This window comes from Yarrowia lipolytica, chromosome 1E, assembly GCF_001761485.1.
Source record: "Yarrowia lipolytica chromosome 1E, complete sequence".
NCBI classification, from domain to species: Eukaryota; Fungi; Ascomycota; class Dipodascomycetes; order Dipodascales; genus Yarrowia; species Yarrowia lipolytica.
In genome coordinates this window covers 2,714,705-2,734,856 of record NC_090774.1, presented here as the reverse complement: position 1 = coordinate 2,734,856, position 20,152 = coordinate 2,714,705, and the positions used below count along the sequence as shown (strand labels likewise).

Sequence of the window (20,152 nt, the reverse complement as noted above, 5' to 3'; positions counted from 1 at the left end):
TTTTTTTCTTCTGTTTTTATGACCACTTACATCTAGAAGGGGGATCTATAGGAACTGAAGAAGAGAGTAGCTACGAATGTGGACTCTTTCGAGAAGCTGTCCCGTGAAGGTTTCTATTTGGTTTATAGCAGCTATTAGCTCTATGAGTGCGGACTTTTGTTGAAACGATGAGGTGTGGTATCTCTGATAACTGTTCAGTGGTGGTGCCATAGCAAGCAGCTGTCAGTGTTGATCTAAGACTAATGAGCGATTGAAATTTGAACTGAAGATATACCAGTTGTTGTCAGACTCCAACACACTCTTGGATCAGGTCCGATCTATACTAAACGGAGGAGTACAAGTACAAGTATTCGCACATCAACCGATCATAGGCCTATGCTGTTCTCCTCAGCCTGCGCTACAATCCAATCTCTTCCGGGTTCCTGCTTATTGATATTTACATTCTTACTATATACAAACTAATAACCTCGCTGCTTGGCCCGTCGGATCTGGTAGAAGATGGCGTTCACACCGGCGTCGAACTTTCGCTGGGACCGCTCGGTCTTAATTCGCCAGGCCTTCTTACAGGGCCGCTCGTAGTGCTTCTGTCGGAACCAGTGGGGCTTGACATGCGACGAGGTAGCGCCCGCCAGACGCTTCATGGCAGTCTGGACGCCTCCCTCCTTGACATCGACGCACGATCGCTGTGCCATACCAGTGTGGGGAATGGACTGGAACTGGGTGTGAAGTCGATCTCGCATGTTGTGGGGGTTCATCAGACCCTGCAGACGCTTGGAGTCGTTGGACAGAGCGCCCAGTCGGTTTAGCAGGTCTCGCGAAGAGTTTTTCTGCTGGGCGCCGGTCTCGGGCTTTTTGGTCTCATCGTTGAGAGCCTGGGAGACGAGCGAGTCGAAGGAGTCGCCGAGCGTGGGCTTGGACATGACTCGTCGAGCCACGCTGAAATGTCTCACGGCGATTCGGCTCATTTTGTGTGATGTTTGAGTATTGATTCGATGGTGATCTCGCGTGGAGGTGTACCAGCTAAGTTTTTACAAGCTGAGTAAGCATAGTTTATTTAGGGTTTGAAGGAGTGGTTTGTACTTATATCTGGGAACGGCTCTGAAGGTCAGTCTGTACGGCTTTATTAATATGAAAAATTACTTTCGAGATGTTCTTTTCCACTTTCTGAAGTTCTGATTTTCTGATTTTCTGATTTTCTGATTTCCTGATTTTCTGATTTTCTGATTTTCTGATTTTCTGATTTTCTTATTTTACGTATTTTTGTTCGATTTTCCAATAGAATTCAGCCGATAATATGCGTATATTCATTTCTCCCAAGGGTCGTGATAAAGGGCTTGTGCGGACCGTTGGGTCCACCTAACCCAAAATTATATATGCTAGTATTTTATCATTATTATTGGTGGATAATTAAGGTAATAATAAAAAAAATTAAAATAAGTGAAAAAAAAAAAAAAAAAAAAAAAAAAAAAAAAAAAACAGCCAGATCCACTAATTATTGGCTAATTATTGGCAGCTTGGTACTCTTCCAGAACCTGACTTGCAGGACACCTTGACACAAGAGAGTCTCTGGCTGTATTCGTACCTGACCTTTAGCCAGGTTTGGACTGAAATAATTGGAGAGTAATTACTTTTGTTACAGGGCGCCATTTGAAACGGAAAATCCAACCAAATAAAGTGTTTCGGCCTTCAGACCTTACAGCCAACCCTCATGTCGCCTCAGTTGTCTGAGGATTTGTTCGTGTCCACAGTCAGGGCGGAGGTACGGATAGTGCACAGGAAGTACAAGTAGTAGGTTTGTAGCTATACTGGTGATATCCGACTATTGTCCACATGGTCACATGTCTATCTCTTGCAGAGCGTTAATCTATTACTCATCTCCCCACAAACGCTCAGGTCACGGCTTCGTCCCCATGTCTCATAGGTATCCCTGTTGATCAAGAGTAGCCCGTCCAGATGCGGACTATTATAGCGCTTCATTTATTGAGGGGCACAATAGGGGGTTCATGTTTGACTTGAACGGGAGTCGGGCAAACTGGTCGATCCAAACAAACAAACGAGAGCTGTCGACCCGCGATACTCGCTCACTGCACAATACGACTCCATCATCCCTCAGTTGCTTTGCGCACATACTACCCGGAACCACGGCTTCTGACTCGCAGCAGGGCCAGGGGGGATTGGTTATTAGCTTCTCGGTAAGCAGATGGTAAGCACAAGGAGTGGAGGTTATATAGATGGGGTTTGTCTGAGTCATGGGATGGGCGGATGTGGAACACGAGCAAGTCTATGAGCAATGTGTTTGCAACCGCTGCGACCTTGCCAGCCGACAATGTGACCTCATGACCAGTTGGAGGAGACGCTGGGCCGGCTCTGATTGAGTGTCTGCTGTTGCCTGGCGCTAAAAGCCGCAACAAGGCTTGTACTAAATTCTATGTACTTACAAGGCTAAAACACAGTGTATGATTCTCCAAACAAACATGCAATTGACAGTACTGCATCAACAGCGGGTTGTCCACCACAGCGACCGTACATTATCTCCGTTTGTTCGGACCTACAGTGGGTGTAACGTCGGACACTCCAGACGTTGCACACACTATCCAGAGACGTTGCACACACTGCCGCCTCCAGGCTCTTTGTCGGCTTTCGACCGTCTTGCGACCGTCTTTCGATCGGCTTTCGGCCATTCTCGGCAGTCCTGGGTCCTCCCTGGTGCCGCTTACCCTCCATCACAGTCAGCCCCATCTTCCGTCATCTTTGCACCCTCCTCGACCACACCTTGTTGCTCTTTGCTTTTCTCGGAAGAGCTCAAACCACTTTAGCTGGAGGTGCTGCTATCGTGCGCGTGCAAACCCAAAAAGTCGGTCTAAAATGAATTCCTAGCGGCGCTGGAGGAGCTATTTGCGGGCGGGGCGGTGGCCATGGGTTCTGGCAGCTTGGGCGAGCTGAAACGGACCACGTCGAGCATTCCGACGATCCGGTCACTCCCCGGTCCCCACTCGACACGGACGATAAATATCTAAACGCCCTCAATTCTACCAGCCGCACATCAGTCTTTTAGATTAGGAGAGCCGCAACTGACAAGCTCTTTTGGGACACTAGGTTCGATGACTTGACAGATGACAACGGCCATGGTGGAGCGGCAACATGACAGGCGTGGCATGTAAGGGCTGAAATGGGGACTAAAGACCCATCTCGGGACTCTAAAACACTCACTTTTTGCACTCCCGACCCGGAAGCCCCGAAATCACCCGCATTTACACTCCCTCCAAAATCCTCTAGAACCCTAACTTAGCTTAGTCTCTCGAAAATAACGCAAATTGCTTTAGAAACGCCCCGGGCCCAAACAAAGACACATATAAAGCCGGTGAGTATATATCTATGGTGGTTTTTCCAACGTCCAGACCCCCTACAGCCAGTGTGTCCTCGTGCGATCAACCTGACACCTCTCTTCACCTCCTTTTCACCTCCAAAACAACACTCTTCGTCTAACCTGCCAACATGTCCAACCCCTACGATCTTATCTCCAAGCAGGACATTGTTCCCATGTCCCAGGACAAACCCAACCGATGGTGGTACAGCTACTCGGTGCACTCTTCCCACGCCCTCATGACCGACGTTGAGAAGCGACTGTTCAACGTGGTGGTGCTTGCATTCGCCATCATGATGGCTCTGGCCGTGGTTGCCTACATTCCCAAAAACACTGCATTTGTGGTTCGGCGGCTGGCCTACCTGCTCACCGGAAACGAGACCCAGCACATCTCCAACCTGTGGAAGGATATGCTTAAGATGTAACTGTCGCTGCGTCTTGACTCACTAATTGCTTCACCTATTTATTGCCCTGGCATCACATTAATACATTGCATAATCATGAGAATGCGTATTCAGCATCTATCGTAGTTGGCACGAGTGCTTGTACGAGTGTGACACGAGTACTGTATGTACTGATACTCCTACTGTAGTCAACCACTAGCGTACCTCTAAACGCTCGGGCGTCTCGAAACGTTCATTAATTCTAGATTCACTGTTCAATTACCGACAAACTGTATGTACTCTACAATACACTGGAGCTTCATCTTCAGTTTCGTACATCATAGCATCATAAACATAGGAGCCGTGTGAATGCATACTATAGCTTACAGTCCATCGAATAGCCCCCCCCCCCTCTCTCTCTCACCCTCATTGCTACCCTGAACCACCTATACCTCCTCTCTCTGGACCTGCATCAGTCTGGTGAGACCCATGACGATCTTCGGAAGTGGCATGACCTGCAAAAAAGCAAAAGCCGGTCGTTGGACACCCACCAGAGCTTCACATTAAACCATAGCGAAATAAAAAGCATATGGGCAGCAACGAAGGGCACATTTGAGGTTGCTAAAAAGGCGAAAGGAAAAAGGGAAAAAGGAAGAAGAAGAAAAAAACTTGTTTTTTCTGGCATGTTCATATTCTCTTCCCTAGTCGAAAACACCGGCTGTTGTTTGGTTGGTTTGGTTTGGTTTGATTTGGTCCATCTATACATTCCTCCAATATACGTGCTCCCTGAATAGGCAAGGGAATGTGCACCATAAAACTTTTTGGGCCATAAAAGATCCTAAATGATTTTCAACTTTAAGAGGTGGATAACATCCAAACATGTTACTACAATACATACTGTACTTGTACTTGTACCGGCCTTGGTCCACCGGAACGCACTCCGCTTAACGCCGCTTGGCGTCCCTGCCTGTCTCTGCATCAAAACATCAGGTAGCAGCACATGTCTGTGCGGGTACTTGTACGTCCATACAGACAACCACAGCGGCTTTTCAGCGTCTATGCACTCACACCTAATGCCTTTTCAACCTTCTTCAACTTACGAGCTCCACAGTAAATGTTGTACCACGTCTGTTTTGCCGGCAAACTGGGTGTGGGCTTGGGGGAGAATTTTCATGGACGAAAACAGGGTCGTATTGGGGATATTGGTGGCTGTCGGTGTGGTCAGTTAAGGGATCTGGTGGTGTGTGATGTTTATTTTGGCTGTTTATAGCGACAGTTTGGACTGTATATATAGAATAAGTAGGGTAGGTATAAGATAGACTGGTGGCCTCGAAAATGAACGAACGCACAAGATGAAATAAAATAAAATACAAGTACTTGTACAAGTACAAGCACGTACTTACCAAGTACCACCGACCACCCAAATGAACACCCCATAGTCACATAAATTTCTCCTGTTCAGCTTTTAGTTGTCCACTCGCCTCCTGCATACGATCTCCCCTTAATCCACGAACATCACCAAGTACGTACTGGTACACTGAAACTTCCAATGTGGTGGGGAGAAACGGCACTGGTGAGACTCCCGCTTTTGCCTTTGTCGGCGTGACAAAGAGCTGACACTAGTCGAGGGTTATGTCATGTTGACCTTGACCTTTGACCTGGTCTTTGTTTGACCTTGCTTGATCTTGACGTTCAGACCTCTTCGATATGGCTTAGTAATGATGACCACAGGTAGCAAAGTCGAGCAAAATGCCAGTAACGGCGATAAGTGAGAGCAAAAGTGCCATTACTCGTGTAATATGCTGACTAAGACCATATCGCCCCAACCGGTCCTAAGTGATACCCAACGATATCAGGCCTGCGCATCCTACATGTAAGATAATGGCGATTATATTGTAGATCAACCTGTTGAGACGCAGCACGCCGCTCACGCCGCTCACGCTAGCGTATTGAAAGAACCGCCAACTTTACGTAATTGGTTTTTCTGCCAAATAGCATCTTCTTGCTTCCTCTTCATCATCATTGCTACTGTACCACTTGTTCCAAGGTCCTACCCGCACAACTATCATCATCTTGATTGCTGCTCCGAGTAATGCATAGACCTCAGGCACCATCAGTTCACTTGTATAATAATGGTCATATGGTGCCATTCATCAAAGCGTAATGGAAGTATATCAGCATCGATAATGAACTGAGGCCGAATACCGAGGTGTAATAACCACAGTTCTTCTCCAGAAGTTCCACATTTTTTATTTTAATATGAACAGCATCGTCATTAAACTATATACTGGAGCTCTACTCTCGTGTTGTTCCTTGGTTGACTATCTAGTTAGAAGTATGTACGTATTTAGTTTGAGGTCAAGAGTCCAACCACAGCATGTACGTACTCCTACAAGTTGCAGTACAATCTGTAAACTAAATCCAACAACAATCAATACCGAACAACAACAACAACAATCGTACGTCTTCTCCCCTCCATCTCATCTCCTTTTTCACCCTTAATTGCGCTAATCATGCACTTGGATCCCGTCTAGACAGCGTTGGGGTCAGAACACATTGTTTTCTGGTTGCTCACAGAGCTGTATAATGGACTAAATGGGACCAGTTTTCACTCCAGATCAGCTCACATTACACAATAAACCCCCCTTTGCGCCGCCCAGCTACCACAAAAAGGTCCGTTTGCTCGTCTCAACAAAAACCCCCAGCATTGATTGGGTTCCAACAAGGGCCACTATTGTGATGGGACCTCGGCACGCATGCACACTTAGTTGCCGCATTGGTAACACCCCTAACCCTAAAACTAACGCCATATACACCGCTCGAGGTGTCGTCATCTCCACACAACACCCACATTACCACCATGCCTTCCGCCGAATTCACCGCCGCTGTGAGTAGCAGGCGCCATTGAGCGATCGACCAAGTCGCACAGACACAAAGGCGCAATTGCTCCAAAAACCAAGTTACTAACTCAGGCCGACTCTGTGCAGAAGCTTCCCAAGACTCCTTCCGACGACGAGCTTCTTGAGGTGAGTATTGAGAGAAGATGAGAGCATACCCGGAGGGTCTGTTCGTGTCTCATTAACAAGGGCACATGTATTGATTGAATTGACGACACATGTTCGCATCAGAACCAGGGTGCCACGGGCTATCCAGGGTGCAACACAGCCCATATCGATCATCAGTCCGGCCCGTTTTCCCCTACTAACACAGCTCTACGGACTGTACAAGCAGGCCACCGTCGGCGACAACAACACCGACCGACCCGGCGCCTTCAACTTCAAGGCCAAGTACAAGTGGGACGCCTGGGACAAGCTCAAGGGCAAGTCTCAGGAGGAGGCTGAGCAGGAGTACATTGCTCTTGTCCAGACCCTTTCCGACAAGTACAACTAAGCGAGATTATGAGTTGCAAGTAAGTAGTTGATCCAGTATTAATTGATCTCTGATTTGACCGAGGATGAGGGGATGCCACATACAAATATTTCTGCCAGTTCATCATTCTTAGCATAGTAGAATATGTAGCGCTAGTACATATATAGTGAGTATGCACAGCCATGGTGGCAAATGGACCAGATAAGACGGCATGTAACAGTGATGAATAATCGAATATGAGACAATCTGCTTAGACAATCGGTCGGTGTACAAAACAGTTAACAACAAACACATCCTGCTCACCCTGGAGATTCTCTTTTTCCCTTACTTTTCGTGTCTGACCGATTTGATCTGATCTACTCTAACTTAGTATCAGTGGAGTGCGTCACCATCACCACACCAACCTACGCGTGCCACACGACACTCGACTCCCCGAAATGCAGTGCCGCAAATGCTGCTTTGCATGCGAAAAATGGTGCTTCATAGGCGCCAAGGCGTTCCTGCCGCTCGTCGTCAATTTCCTCATCATCTGGGCCTGCTGGGTCCACGCATGGCTGGTGTGCTGGGAACCGCAGTTGTTTGAGTCCGACACCACCTTCTGGCGCGTCTACGGCGTGGCGGGCGTGGCTATCGGCATCATGTGCAACGTGCTCTATCTCAAAGTATGCAAGGTGGGCCCCGGAAGCCCCACCGACATCGACAACTTCTCGGTGCCACTGGTTGAGTACCAGAACGCATGCAGCGCCGAAGGCCAACATCTCACGCCTCCTCGAGAGATGGCTAACTCCGTGTGTGCCAAGGAGAATGGAGGTCTACGGTTCTGCACCAAATGCATCGGCTGGAAACCGGACCGATCACACCACTGCTCAAACTACAAGCGATGCGTGCTCAAGTTTGACCACTACTGCCCCTGGTTTGCCACGGCCATCGGGTTCCACAACCACAAGTACTTTGTGCTGTTTCTGTGGTACGTGACAATTCTGTGTTTCTTCTGTCTCGGCTCTACGGGCTTTGTCTTCTACAACCACATTCTGGAGATTGGTGCCATGCGCGGCCCGGACGGAAACACAGACTACGTGGGCGCAATATCCGTCAACGTCATGATCCTCATGGTCCTGGCACTGGTGTTTGCCATCGCGGTCGGCACGTTTGCCACCTTCTCGCTCTACCTCGTGTTCAACAACCAGAGCACGGTCGAGTTTCTGGAAAGCACCCAGTACCGGTCTGCCGTGCCCACTGCCGCATACAGATACACGTTTGCGCCTACGTCCAAGACGGTCGGAAACGTGTTTGACGTGGGCTGGAAACGCAACTTCCAGCTCGTCATGGGCGACAAGTGGTGGATGTGGCTGCTGCCTATCCAGCCCAGTGAAGCGGCCCGGGGCAACGGTACCCAGTTCCCCCTTAATAAACAGGTGCTGCAAAAGATCAGAGAGGCCGCGGCTAAGGAAGTCCAAATCAGAGACCAGAACCAGGCCTACATCAAGCAGCAGCGTCAGCAACAGCAAAAACGCACACAGTACGACCTTCCTCAACATCTCCAGCCTCCTCCTCAGGAGCACTATGAGTATGACGACGAGGCCCAAGACTCTGGAGACGACATTCCATTGATCAACATGGTCAATAAGAACAACACGAAATGAGAATAAGAGGTAGCCGACGAATGAATCGGGGGCCGACAAATTCTTGGAAGCTATCTCTCCCCTCCAGCATATAGACATTGCATTTAACCTGATATATTATACCCCATTCAGACAAAGATGCATATTCAGGCAGATCTTGGACAGTATACAGATACTATGCGGGTAAATTACTGTACCCTTTAATACCATACAAGTACGTAGATGTACCACTCAATTGTGTACATACAGCTACAGTATGTACTCGTTCTTGTACTATCACTTGAACATATTCTCGATTACATTACTCTACTCAGCTCGCTGCTTGATAGCATTAGACCCTCGGGCCTTGATGGCAATCACACAAGCGGCGGTGAAGAGAAAAACAAAAAAGCAGCTGGCGTTGTGCTTCTCCCGCTGGTACACGGCCTGGGTACGGTCCCGCAGGTTATCATAGATTTCAATGGCCTTCTTTTTGGAGCCATGTAGTCAGAGCTCATCCTTGTCGGACTTGCCCTTCTTCTTGACGTCCTTCTTGGGCTCCTTGGCGTCCTCCTTGGCAGGCTCAGCCTCCTTGGTCTCGGACTTCTCCACGGGGATCTCTCCGGCATCAGCAATGGTGATGTCGACCTTGGGGTTGGATCGAGCGCCGGTGGGGGCGTTCTCAATGGCGTCGACAATGTCCTGGCCCTCGAGAACCTCGCCAAAGACAACGTGCTTGCCGTCGAGCCAGCTGGTGACCACGGTGGTGATGAAGAACTGGGAGCCGTTGGTGTCTCGGCCGGCGTTGGCCATGGACAGCTTGTAAGGCTTGGTGTGCTTGAGCTGGAAGTTCTCGTCGGGGAACTTTCGGCCGTAGATGGACTCGCCTCCAGTGCCGTCTCCTCGGGTGAAGTCTCCGCCCTGGATCATGAAGTTCTTGATGACTCGGTGGAACTTGGAGCCCTTGTAGCCCTTGCCGGTCTCGCCGGTGCACAGAGCTCGGAAGTTCTCCACGGTCTTGGGGACCACGTCTCCGTACAGACCCATGACGATCTTTCCGAGCGATTCCTCGCCCTGCTTGATGTCAAAGTAGACCTTGTGGGTGATTTCGGCGTCGGGCTCGGCCTGTGCAGGCTGGACAAAGAAGGCCAGAAGAGCCACGAGCAGAACTCCAATGGTGGCAAACAGTTTCATGGTGGATAGTATCGTGTGCTGTTGTGCTGTGTGGTGGCAGTAACAGGGAAGGAGGCGTGCTTAAGTAGTCGTACTGTTGGGACCGTGTTGGTGCTACGTGGAAGAGCATAATGTTAAACAGGACCAATATATGTCACGTTGGAACTGGTGGGCGCAGGGAGATGGGCGCGAGGGGGAGGTCGCGGGGACGTCACGAGCGCGCTCAATTGGTGCAATTGGCCTCGTTGACCTAGTCATAACCAGTTGGTGACTGTATTATTCATGTATCCACGTTCTTGGGTGGGATTGCAGTGTATGTGGGGAGCCAAGCACGTCATAACATATGCCTGGGATCTGATTTTTTGAAAGAGGTGACAACATATCCCTCAGATGGTACACAACTACTTCCTTTTGGCATCTTTCTCTTTTTTAAAAGACCTCAACTGCGACTTTTATAAGAGTTATGTCAGGTCCCTGATTCACCAGCACCTCCCCACTACCCACCACTCATAACCTGAACCTAATAATGCACGATCCAACATGCAACTCTATCAGAAGGACAGAAAGATTCACACTCATAACCGTCTACCAGAAAGACACACAAAAAAACACACACAGACACACACATGGAATCGGGTGATCTTCCAAACGCAGCCACACCGCGAGACGTGCGTCTGCTGCATCTGATTCTGGCCTCCATGGGCGTCACCTCGTACCAGGAACGGGTGCCTCTTCAACTCATGGACTTTGCCTACAGATATACACAAGGCGTGTTGCACGATGCACTGCTGTACTCGGACCATGCTGCGGCCGCCAACAACTCTCACAACGACAAGACGGGCCCTGTTTCCGGCGGATCTGGCGGAAATGCCAACGCAGCAGCAGCAGCAGTTTCCACGTCGGCTCTGTCAGTGGAAGACGTGCGACTGGCTATTGCTGCTCGAGTCAACTACCAGTTCAAGCCAGCACCACCCAAAGAACTGCTTCTGGAGATGGCACAGGAACGTAACCGACGAGCTCTGCCACAGGTACAGCCTGGCTACGGCTTGAGACTGCCCCCGGAGAAGTACTGTCTCACTGCCAAGGAGTGGGATTTGGACGAGGAGGAAGAAGAGACTGTTGAGGGAGCTGAAGAGACCAATAACAACAGCAGCAATGAGGATAAGGAAATGAAGGATGCGGTCTAATTAGGTGTATTTTTATTGATTATTGAACTCCGCCGGAGTAAAGGTTGGAATTTCATGGATATTTGACGAGAGGTGTTCGTAGTGCTTCAAGGGAGAGCAAGAGATGCATCAGAAACCATTGAAAGACTGATTCCGAGACACAAACTACACTGCTGTACACATAAATGCATTCCACAGCCGTACGCTTCATTGTACAACATGATACCACGAGTACAATTAGTTACTTGTACTGAAAAAGCTATACAAGACCATTCGCTACGCTCCAATTCTTGAGGTCAACAACAACAATATAAATACACTATGCTAGTCTCGCCGTTGGTTACGACTGAATCTCGGAAAAGTTCTGCACCAGTTTTCCCACCGGCTTGACGTTGGACTCCTTGGCAACCAGCTCCACAAACTTGCCGACATGCTTGGAAACCACCTGTTTGTCCTTTTCGCTCAGGTTGGCCTTGCTCACGTGAGAAGCATCGCTAGCAAGCACCACAATGCCTGTTTCGGGGTCCAGCTGGCGCTTGAAGTCGGAGGCACTTCGTTTTTGGGTGATGCCGTTCGGGGATTCGACCTGGGCCACCGCGCCGACGTCGATGAGATTCGAGCCGGTGCTCGTCACAATCTGATGCAGGTTAGACATGCGTTTCTGGCGGTCCGAAGGGTCCACTGCATTATCGTCTGTGGTGTCGATTGTGTTGTTTCCAAGAAGAGGTTCATTTTCGGAGATCTGGGTTAGTAATCTGCATAGAGAGAGTGTGTGGGGAAAAGATGCCGGCAATCAAATGAATACTCACACCAGGAGGGTCTTCCTCAACGGGCCCTCTTAAGCAAGACAGCAAGACACCCATTTGCTGTGTGTTGTTAGTAAGATGGTGATGGAGATATGAAAGTGTGGAGATGCATGTTTGAACTTAGATGAATATCATAACAAGAAAGGAGAGTAGTTACTGGGATGTAATGGATATGTCGGGAAGGTGATGAATATGAAATATACCATGAAATTACTGGAGAAATTGATTTTGATACTCATTTTTGTAATTTATTGCATATTTACCAACTTAAACACTTTTGTTAATAATTACTTAACCCCCCAAGTAATACATCAAAGCCCATGTACTCCCAACCCTAACCCCCAAACAAGGTTCTGGCCAACCAAACGAAGGGTAAAATCTCAAGCTCTGTAGTAATAGCGTCAAGATCACGGTTCAGCTCGGAGGCTCAGAACACAACCCCAAAAATGCGATACACACAGCTGCTGCGAAACGTCTCCAAGGGAGTCCAGAAGAGTGGCCAGAGCGTCCTCGTTCAGATGCGAGAGGGAAGTGAGTATCTATGTGGTTTTTAAACCTGACTGTGCACTACACAACTACGTCTGATGTCACCACGACAGGAGACGAATGTCTTGTCTATGCCACTAACAAAGCTCCTATCGGTCTGACCGGTATCTACCAGCATCCCAACCCCCGACCGGCACTGATTGCCCTGTACGAGGCCACCCTCAAGGAGCTGCAAGACAAGCACCCCAAGGACTCTGTCTACCGACAGTCCATCGAGAACCTGACTGCTCACCGAAAGCAGATTGTGGAGGACAACGAGGTCAGTGAGGTGATCGAGAACAAGATCGGAGCCGGTCTCATTGAGGAGGTGGTCATCCAGGCCCACGAGGAGCTCGAGCTCGCCAAGAAGATGAGCGAGTGGAAGCCCTGGGAGGAGCTGGAGGAGAAGCCTTTGGAGGACCAGTGGGTTTACTTCAACAAGAAGGGTGTTGAATAAGGGTATAGCATAAAGATGTGGATATTGACGATCATGAGCGTGGTTAATGACCCGTGAGCGAACCAATGGCTTGTGAATGGTCCAATGAGTGAGCCACCGCAGTCGGACAAGCCATTTGCTCGGTCTCATGGCCTCATGAGAACGTAGACAAGTCATTGTTGGACAATGGTTTACAAAATGTGGGCGTAGAAATAGAACGGCTCTTTGATTAGCTACTTGTAGTCTACAGTATTTATGGAGAATCTCGTCATGTACAGTATGTACATACTTGTACGATAGAAGTGACAGATGACAGAGGTATACTTTTTTGAAGTTGTTTATTACCGTGCTAGATGGCGCCGTAGAGCGGTGATATTGATTCAATGAGCAGTCTACAAGTGTACCAGTACGAGTACCAGCACAAGAACGGGCGGTTCCACCAGTTACTGTAGCTAGAAGTACCAGTACAAGTAGCTAGTTAAAGTGTATCGACACTTCTCCATTATGATACTAACATGTTGATTTATCTTTCACAGTACTGCCATAGAGAACACGGAATCGTTTGTATTTATCTAAAGATCTACAAGTAGGTCGATAGTCCTGAAGTGTGTCCTAACAAGAAAGCGAAACCAACCATTGTACTACTGGTAGATACTTACAACACTACATCACAGAGTCTGACTGGCATCTTACTATAATTCATGACGCAATTAATATACTATATACCCTCTTCAGTTAACAGCACTTGGAGGCGGAGTTTTCCTCGCCCTCGGCGATGTTGATGCCGCCCGACCCAGACTCGTTGCCCTTGGTCTTGGCCACAGTGTCCCTGATTCGAGTGGCAACCGAGTAGAAACACTCCTCGACGTTAATGTTGGTCTTGGATGAGGCCTCCAAGAAGGGAATGCCAAACTTATCTGCCAAGGCCTGGCCCTGTTCTGTGGAAACGACTCGCTTCTCATCGAGGTCGCACTTGTTGCCAACCAGAATGAGCTCGACGCCCTCGTTGGCGTAGCTCTGCACGTTCTGGTACCAGTTTTCAATGTTGTTGAAGGACTTTTCGTCCGTCACGTCGTACACCAGCAGAATGCCCATGGCGCCCCGGTAGTAGGCGGTGGTGATGGTTCGGAACCGCTCCTGGCCGGCCGTGTCCCACACTTGCAGCTTGACCCGCTGATTGCCAATGTCAATCGTTCGGATTTTGAAGTCGATACCAATGGTGGTGATGAAGGAGGGGGTGAACTGGTCCTCGCAGAACCGCAGCAGCAGACACGACTTGCCCACGCCGGAGTCGCCTATCAGCAGCAGCTTGATCAGCAGGTCGTATGTTCTCTGGGAGTGCGACATGGTATCTAGACAATCACGAAGGTGTGTTGTTGGTGTGTGTTCAAAAGATGATGGTGGACTTCTCTCGTGGTGCGCAGGGAGATAGTCCTGTGATTGTGAACTCTATTAGCAGGGGCTGGTGGCATGCTACCGGACATGACGGAGGGAGACGATAGTGGAGGAGCTAGCCGCCAAACTGATTAATAGACTTGATATATAGTTGACTCACCGCTGGAAATGCCCCATTCTCACCACCCGCGCCCCTCCGCCGACCCTCTACGCCCTCTATCGCCGCATCTACTCCTCTAGAACAACCTCCCTGTTAACACCGCACACTCAACTTGTCTTGTCCCAACTGGGCCACCATGCACACTTTTGCTACGTCACGGGTCGTCTCGGTGGCAAGATCCTAAGTTAGTGTGCTGCTCTTAGTTTTCGGTCTTAGTGGAATGAATACGGCTTGGGCAACGATATACGGACCAGGCTGACTCATTGTGCACCCCCCAGTGTACGTTACTAAGAGACCGCCCTCTTATATTACTAATATTATCACCCCTGCGTCATCCGCACGACCACTATACTGTCTGAACTAGGATACTTGCACACTGCTGTACGATACGGACTTACTGGAGATATCTCCATTGTCAGGTCATTGTCTGCTCGTAAAGTAATTATTCGGTCCGGAAATAAGTTGGCGTTAATAGAGTTAGTAAGCCAAAGTAACACAGATTATGACTTTGTTTAAAATTTTGTGATATCGCACGAAACTTGTACCTTGTATATTACGACTCCAACGATCTACAACCGCCGGCCTTCTCTGTATAGTAGCTACGAGTACTGTTTTCGTACTTGCATTCACTCGTAGTCAATAAACTTTGCACGTTGCGGGCAAAATCAAACCCCGATCTGCTTTGCCGCCTCATAACGCCACACTAGCCACTTCCGGGTAACACATTGAAACTCTATCGCATGCAGAGGAAAGCTCATAATTACAGGTGCAACTCATCATTGCCCTGATCTTCACGCATCTCAACACCATACAATGCTTCGAACATTGACCCGTTTACGACTGCAACCGCTGCAATCCGCAGCCATCGCCCGACCTCTTACACAGCCTCTTCTGCAGAAGCGATGGAACTCCACACAGCCTCCCAAGGATAACGAGCAACAAGCGGCTCCTGCTTCTTCGGAAGGAGACAAGCCCAAGCGAAAGCCTCTGTCCCGAATCTCCGTCTCCAAGGGTGCTTCTCCCGGAGAGATGCACCGACGACAATACAAGGGCATTTTCGACTTCAAGGTCTTTGCTCTGTTCGTGGCCTCTGGAGTGGGTATCTACTGGTTCTTCCAGAGCGAAAAGGCCAAGGTGACCCAGCGACGAGAGGCTGAGGCCAACCGAGGCTACGGCAAGCCCCTTGTGGGCGGCCCCTTTGTGCTTCAGGATCACAAGGGCGGTATTTTCAGCAGTGAGGACCTTAAGGGCAAGTTTTCGCTTCTGTACTTTGGATTCTCAATGTGTCCCGATATCTGTCCCGATGAGCTCGATAAGATGGCCATTATGATCGACGAGGTCAACAAGAGCAACCCCGGCCAGCTGCAGCCTCTGTTTATCACCTGTGATCCCGCCCGAGACTCTCCTGAGGTTCTAGAGGAGTACCTGTCCGAGTTCCATCCTCAGATTCTGGGTCTTACTGGTACCTATGACGAGATCAAGCAGACCTGCAAGGCCTACCGAGTCTACTTTTCCACTCCTCCTAACGTCAAGCCTGGTCAGGACTACCTCGTTGACCACTCCATCTTCTTTTACCTCATGGATCCCGAGGGACAGTTCCTGGACGTGCTGGGACGAAACCTGACTGCTGAGGAGGCCGTGGCCAAGATCCGAGAGGACATTAAGACCTGGGAGCCCAAGGCTGTCCGAGACCGAAAGAGCAAGGGCTGGTTTGGTTCCTTCTTTTACTAGACTAGTGTGTACATAGCTGAGCTAGCAGCAATATATTCTCCTGCAGCAAGAGATCATGAGCGAAATGATTTTCTTACTTGTAAGGTCGGTAGATAGGCAAATGGCCTCTGGTAATGCACATGACTTGCAAAGTGATTGGCAACGTCTCTAATGGACGAATGGCCCTGTCAGCTCTAATACTATCAAGGACTGGTACGCTTGTAGGTGACGAGGATGATAATTGATACTTCAATGAAGATAATGAGTGAACCTGATACAATGGTTATCATTGTGCTTCCCAGTATGCATATAGCAGAAATACTGTAGGTACAGTAGGGGTATGAGTGTACCTCTTACGAACGTATTTGTACGCTAGCTAGAACCCAACTTTTGCGCCCCGATAGCTTCCAGATCCCCAGAGAGCTCCAAGTACCGAATGCTGTACCTTCTATAGTTACGAAGTAGCTCTCAGGTCCGTCATTTAAGATGCTTCTTCAATATAAGGTGGTCCCTCACTTTGCTACAATACTTGTACTGTAGGCACACAAATGAGGAGAACAACAACAGTACAGATATTGTCACTGCTCCTATCTTCTTTCGCAACAGCATGGAGCTCACCTTCGCCTGGAGATATCATTTTGGGGATGGACCAAGTGTCCTTGTTTTCCGACGATCAAGACGACTCCCATCCTTTCTACAAGATCCTACCTCATGCCATGACAGCCGACATCTTTGCTTCGATTTCACAGGAGCTGTCTCAGGACTGTCGCACTCTGGATCTGGCCGGCCGCAAGGTCGACATTCCCGTCAACACGACCCTTCTGTTCGTCTTCAACAGCACCCAGTATCTTTCGACAGGGTGTGATGACGGAGATATGTCGCAGTTCATGCAGACCTCTGTGCCGTTTGGACTCCCTCAGTACCATGCTCTAGTCGACTACTTCCTCCTGGTACCTGCCAACTACACCAAACCGTTCGCCTTCTCTCCAGATCTCGTCATCAAAGAGATCAACGCTCGCAAGTGCAGACTCCCGCTGTTTTTGGACATGATAGGCACTTCAGACCCACTGCTGGCGCTAATATTCAAGTCTGTGCACAAACCAGCTCCAGAGACCTCTGAGCCTGTTTCGCCTCGTCACTCAGGAGCTGCTCAGCAGTGCAAACAGCGACTGAAAGAGGTGTGTAACAGTCCCGACACGTCTGGCATAGCCCGAGCTGCTCTGGTGCAATCAGCCCCCTTCTTTGACGAGTTTGCGCATCTGTGGGTCGGTGCTCTGGGGCTCGAAAGTCTGTACAGCTCCGTCTTCTGCCAAGTGAACGAGGTGGTCACCGAGCAAAGCTTTTGTCTACAGATCACGACTTCTGAGAGCAGAGTGAGTGTGATTGATCCTGTCACTCATGGCAGGCTGGGAAGTGGCGATGAGGTGAATCCCAATGGTCATGGTGTACGCATTGCGAAGAGAGATCAGTTGAAAGGCACCGTTCGAATTGCTACCAAGAGTCATGGCAAGTTGCACACTGTGCGCCAAAACAACATCATGGTGTCTCAGTGGAACGAGGAGCCGCAGACCGAGAAGAAGAACTCCACTCACGCCCTCCACTCGCATCTGGAGATATCTCCGTGGCAGCAGGATTCTGACACCGATGACAAGACCATTACCTGGTCAGCCGTATTTGACGGTCGGGTTCTCATGTGAGCCATGTGGATGACGCCATCCTGCATGCTGCACGCAGCACACGACTGATCGGCAGTGCCATAGTTGGGGGCGACAATGATAAGGGGTCCGTTCGCGATGGAGCAAGATAACCATAGGTGGTGTTAGGATCGCATTAGCGGCTGTCGTTAGTTGTGGAATGGAACATGTAACGTGAATGGATGTAGCTAACAGACACTGGCGCTTTGTAGCACTCGTACTGTCCAATTATGCCCGTCAACTGACGTCACTGTCCTGTCACCCATCTGTACTGTACGATACTCACATTCTACGCGCGCTGTAGTGTATCGTTGTTTGGCTCTTTTCTTGCTTGTCTCTTGCTTGTCACTTGTTGTTGACGCTAGACTTTTGAGTTTGGGGCCAAAGGTTCCTTTATTTTCTCCCAGTCGACACTCGACTCCAGGCTGTTTCGCACCCGTCAATACAGTTCGGTGGCACGCGCAAAAAAAAAGAGTGTCAAACGTTGGGGGCGAGGAGAGCGAGTTGGGAGGACTCTGAGGTTAGGTAGATATGGGCGAGGGGAATGAGGGGGTATATATAGAAAGCTGGCGTTTCGGGCGCCACGTAGACGGCGTAACGGGGGACAAACGGACGTGGAAACGCGACCCGAGTGGTGTAGTTCGGAGAGTGCAGTTCCAAGGGCCCGTTTGTGGCGTGGTTGGCACCCCTAAGACACCATTCCGGGCTCGCGTCTACCGCTTGTCCGACTCCTATCACTGTGCGGCTGCCCAGATAGACTCTTCGGTAGAGGTCCGAACCGTGCACACTCGCCAAACAAAAAGAAGACACTTTACATTTACGTATACACACACACACGCACACACTACACACTTTGGTTAGTTTTGCAAGGGGAAAAAAAGGAGATTTCTCACGCCCCAGCTTCTAAACAGACGACAAGAACCAAAAAACCGACACCGATACAAACATGCCAGCACAGCCCGCCGATTTGCGACGAAAGCTCGTCATTGTGGGAGACGGAGCCTGCGGAAAAACCTGTCTGCTCATTGTCTTTGCCAAGGGCACCTTCCCCGAGGTCTACGTGCCCACTGTGTTCGACAACTACGTGACCGACGTGGAGATTGACGGCCGACGAGTGGAGCTGGCCCTGTGGGATACCGCCGGCCAGGAAGACTACGACCGACTGCGACCCCTGTCGTACCCCGATTCCAACGTGATCATCATCTGCTTTGCCATCGACTCGCCCGACTCGCTGGACAACGTGCAGGAGAAGTGGATTTCCGAGGTGCTGCACTTTTGCCAGGGCGTGCCCATTCTGCTGGTCGGTTGCAAGGTGGACCTGCGAAACGACCCCAAGACCATCGAGGAGCTCAGAAGAACGTCCCAGCGACCGGTCACCACCGAGGAGGGAAACGCCGTGGCCCAGAAGATTGGCGCACTCAAGTACCTCGAGTGCTCTGCCCGAACCCACGACGGAGTGCGGGAGATCTTTGAGCACGCTACCCGAGCCGCTCTCATTGGCCCCAAGGGACGAGAGCCCACTTCAGGCAAGAAGAAGAAGAAGTGCGTGATCCTCTAAGCGCGCGCGGAAAAAGAAGATCGACTCGTACTGTGGGCACCGTTATACGCCACGAGCACGCGCCTACACGCCACGAGAACGCCCCTTACAAACTAGTTTTTATAACAATGGATGGTCATATTGAGTAATACTTCTGGTGGATGACTATCATAGCTGTAGTTCGCTTCACTGAAGGGGCTGACTGAATCTAAATATACACGGTATCATACGTACGAACACACGTTAATATGGGTACGATACTGTACACTCTTACAATTCTCGTAGAAGGGGGTTTTGGACGCCACATAGTGACAAGAAATGACGACCGAAAAAGAGCACCTACAATAGTACGATACCTGTACATACTGTACATGTACAAGTACCGGCTTGGTGAAATTTGGCACGTGCATGAACCAAACACAGCCCCTTTTCTATGACTGAAACACATCCTATCCATTAATACGTACAAGTACCGGTACTTGCACACGTACTTGCATTCATACAACAATTAGTTATATTGTGCTCATACTCAGGGCAGTAAAAAATACACTCGCCATGTTTACATATTAATGCACTTTACGCTCGCGTAATATCTCCTGGCCGAAGTTTCTTCTGAACGAGCATGTACTTGTATGTATATTTACCAGACTCAATACTGGCGATAGTACGAGAAGAACACCAACGACATTGCTCGTCAATCAATAGACGTCTATTAGTCATCAATATGAAGAACAAAGTCACTAAATCGCAGACACAACAGGTTCTACAAGCTACAGTGTCAGGTACGAGTACGATACCTCTCACTCCAACAACGAGACAATAGGCTAACTCCG

At 49.4% G+C, this 20,152-nt stretch overlaps 12 protein-coding genes across 12 annotated transcripts; 7 read left to right on the top strand and 5 right to left on the bottom strand.

The window, feature by feature from the left end:
• Positions 1 to 458: 458 nt before the first annotated feature.
• Positions 459 to 965, bottom strand: YALI1_E27339g (uncharacterized protein; the record flags this gene model as incomplete). Its single annotated transcript, XM_504298.3, has 1 exon — positions 459 to 965. One exon carries the CDS (start codon positions 963 to 965, stop codon positions 459 to 461), a length of 507 nt encoding a protein of 168 aa, XP_504298.1.
• A 2,530-nt stretch (positions 966 to 3,495) lies between these two features.
• On the top strand, positions 3,496 to 3,789 carry YALI1_E27313g (uncharacterized protein; the record flags this gene model as incomplete). The annotated part of the gene is made up of 1 exon (XM_002143045.3): positions 3,496 to 3,789. The coding sequence occupies one exon, from the start codon at positions 3,496 to 3,498 to the stop codon at positions 3,787 to 3,789; it is 294 nt and encodes a 97-aa protein (XP_002143081.1).
• A 2,818-nt stretch (positions 3,790 to 6,607) lies between these two features.
• On the top strand, positions 6,608 to 7,137 carry YALI1_E27279g (uncharacterized protein; the record flags this gene model as incomplete). Its single annotated transcript, XM_002143044.3, has 3 exons — positions 6,608 to 6,634; positions 6,720 to 6,773; positions 6,958 to 7,137. 3 exons carry the CDS (start codon positions 6,608 to 6,610, stop codon positions 7,135 to 7,137), a joined length of 261 nt encoding a protein of 86 aa, XP_002143080.1.
• A 416-nt stretch (positions 7,138 to 7,553) lies between these two features.
• Positions 7,554 to 8,759, top strand: YALI1_E27273g (uncharacterized protein; the record flags this gene model as incomplete). Its single annotated transcript, XM_504297.3, has 1 exon — positions 7,554 to 8,759. One exon carries the CDS (start codon positions 7,554 to 7,556, stop codon positions 8,757 to 8,759), a length of 1,206 nt encoding a protein of 401 aa, XP_504297.1.
• A 465-nt stretch (positions 8,760 to 9,224) lies between these two features.
• Positions 9,225 to 9,911, bottom strand: YALI1_E27249g (uncharacterized protein; the record flags this gene model as incomplete). Its single annotated transcript, XM_504296.3, has 1 exon — positions 9,225 to 9,911. One exon carries the CDS (start codon positions 9,909 to 9,911, stop codon positions 9,225 to 9,227), a length of 687 nt encoding a protein of 228 aa, XP_504296.2.
• A 605-nt stretch (positions 9,912 to 10,516) lies between these two features.
• YALI1_E27243g (uncharacterized protein) lies at positions 10,517 to 11,077 on the top strand (the record flags this gene model as incomplete). The annotated part of the gene is made up of 1 exon (XM_504295.3): positions 10,517 to 11,077. One exon carries the CDS (start codon positions 10,517 to 10,519, stop codon positions 11,075 to 11,077), a length of 561 nt encoding a protein of 186 aa, XP_504295.1.
• A 319-nt stretch (positions 11,078 to 11,396) lies between these two features.
• On the bottom strand, positions 11,397 to 11,919 carry YALI1_E27229g (uncharacterized protein; the record flags this gene model as incomplete). The annotated part of the gene is made up of 2 exons (XM_504294.3): positions 11,397 to 11,798; positions 11,866 to 11,919. The coding sequence occupies 2 exons, from the start codon at positions 11,917 to 11,919 to the stop codon at positions 11,397 to 11,399; spliced, it is 456 nt and encodes a 151-aa protein (XP_504294.2).
• A 493-nt stretch (positions 11,920 to 12,412) lies between these two features.
• On the bottom strand, positions 12,413 to 13,000 carry YALI1_E27218g (uncharacterized protein; the record flags this gene model as incomplete). Its single annotated transcript, XM_068283091.1, has 1 exon — positions 12,413 to 13,000. One exon carries the CDS (start codon positions 12,998 to 13,000, stop codon positions 12,413 to 12,415), a length of 588 nt encoding a protein of 195 aa, XP_068139192.1.
• Positions 13,001 to 13,558: 558 nt separating this feature from the next.
• Positions 13,559 to 14,170, bottom strand: YALI1_E27207g (uncharacterized protein; the record flags this gene model as incomplete). Its single annotated transcript, XM_504292.3, has 1 exon — positions 13,559 to 14,170. One exon carries the CDS (start codon positions 14,168 to 14,170, stop codon positions 13,559 to 13,561), a length of 612 nt encoding a protein of 203 aa, XP_504292.1.
• A 1,021-nt stretch (positions 14,171 to 15,191) lies between these two features.
• Positions 15,192 to 16,109, top strand: YALI1_E27196g (uncharacterized protein; the record flags this gene model as incomplete). The annotated part of the gene is made up of 1 exon (XM_504291.3): positions 15,192 to 16,109. The coding sequence occupies one exon, from the start codon at positions 15,192 to 15,194 to the stop codon at positions 16,107 to 16,109; it is 918 nt and encodes a 305-aa protein (XP_504291.1).
• A 527-nt stretch (positions 16,110 to 16,636) lies between these two features.
• YALI1_E27182g (uncharacterized protein) lies at positions 16,637 to 17,785 on the top strand (the record flags this gene model as incomplete). Its single annotated transcript, XM_504290.3, has 1 exon — positions 16,637 to 17,785. The coding sequence occupies one exon, from the start codon at positions 16,637 to 16,639 to the stop codon at positions 17,783 to 17,785; it is 1,149 nt and encodes a 382-aa protein (XP_504290.3).
• Positions 17,786 to 18,728: 943 nt separating this feature from the next.
• On the top strand, positions 18,729 to 19,340 carry YALI1_E27161g (uncharacterized protein; the record flags this gene model as incomplete). The annotated part of the gene is made up of 1 exon (XM_504289.3): positions 18,729 to 19,340. One exon carries the CDS (start codon positions 18,729 to 18,731, stop codon positions 19,338 to 19,340), a length of 612 nt encoding a protein of 203 aa, XP_504289.1.
• Between the last annotated feature and the right edge of the window lie 812 nt (positions 19,341 to 20,152).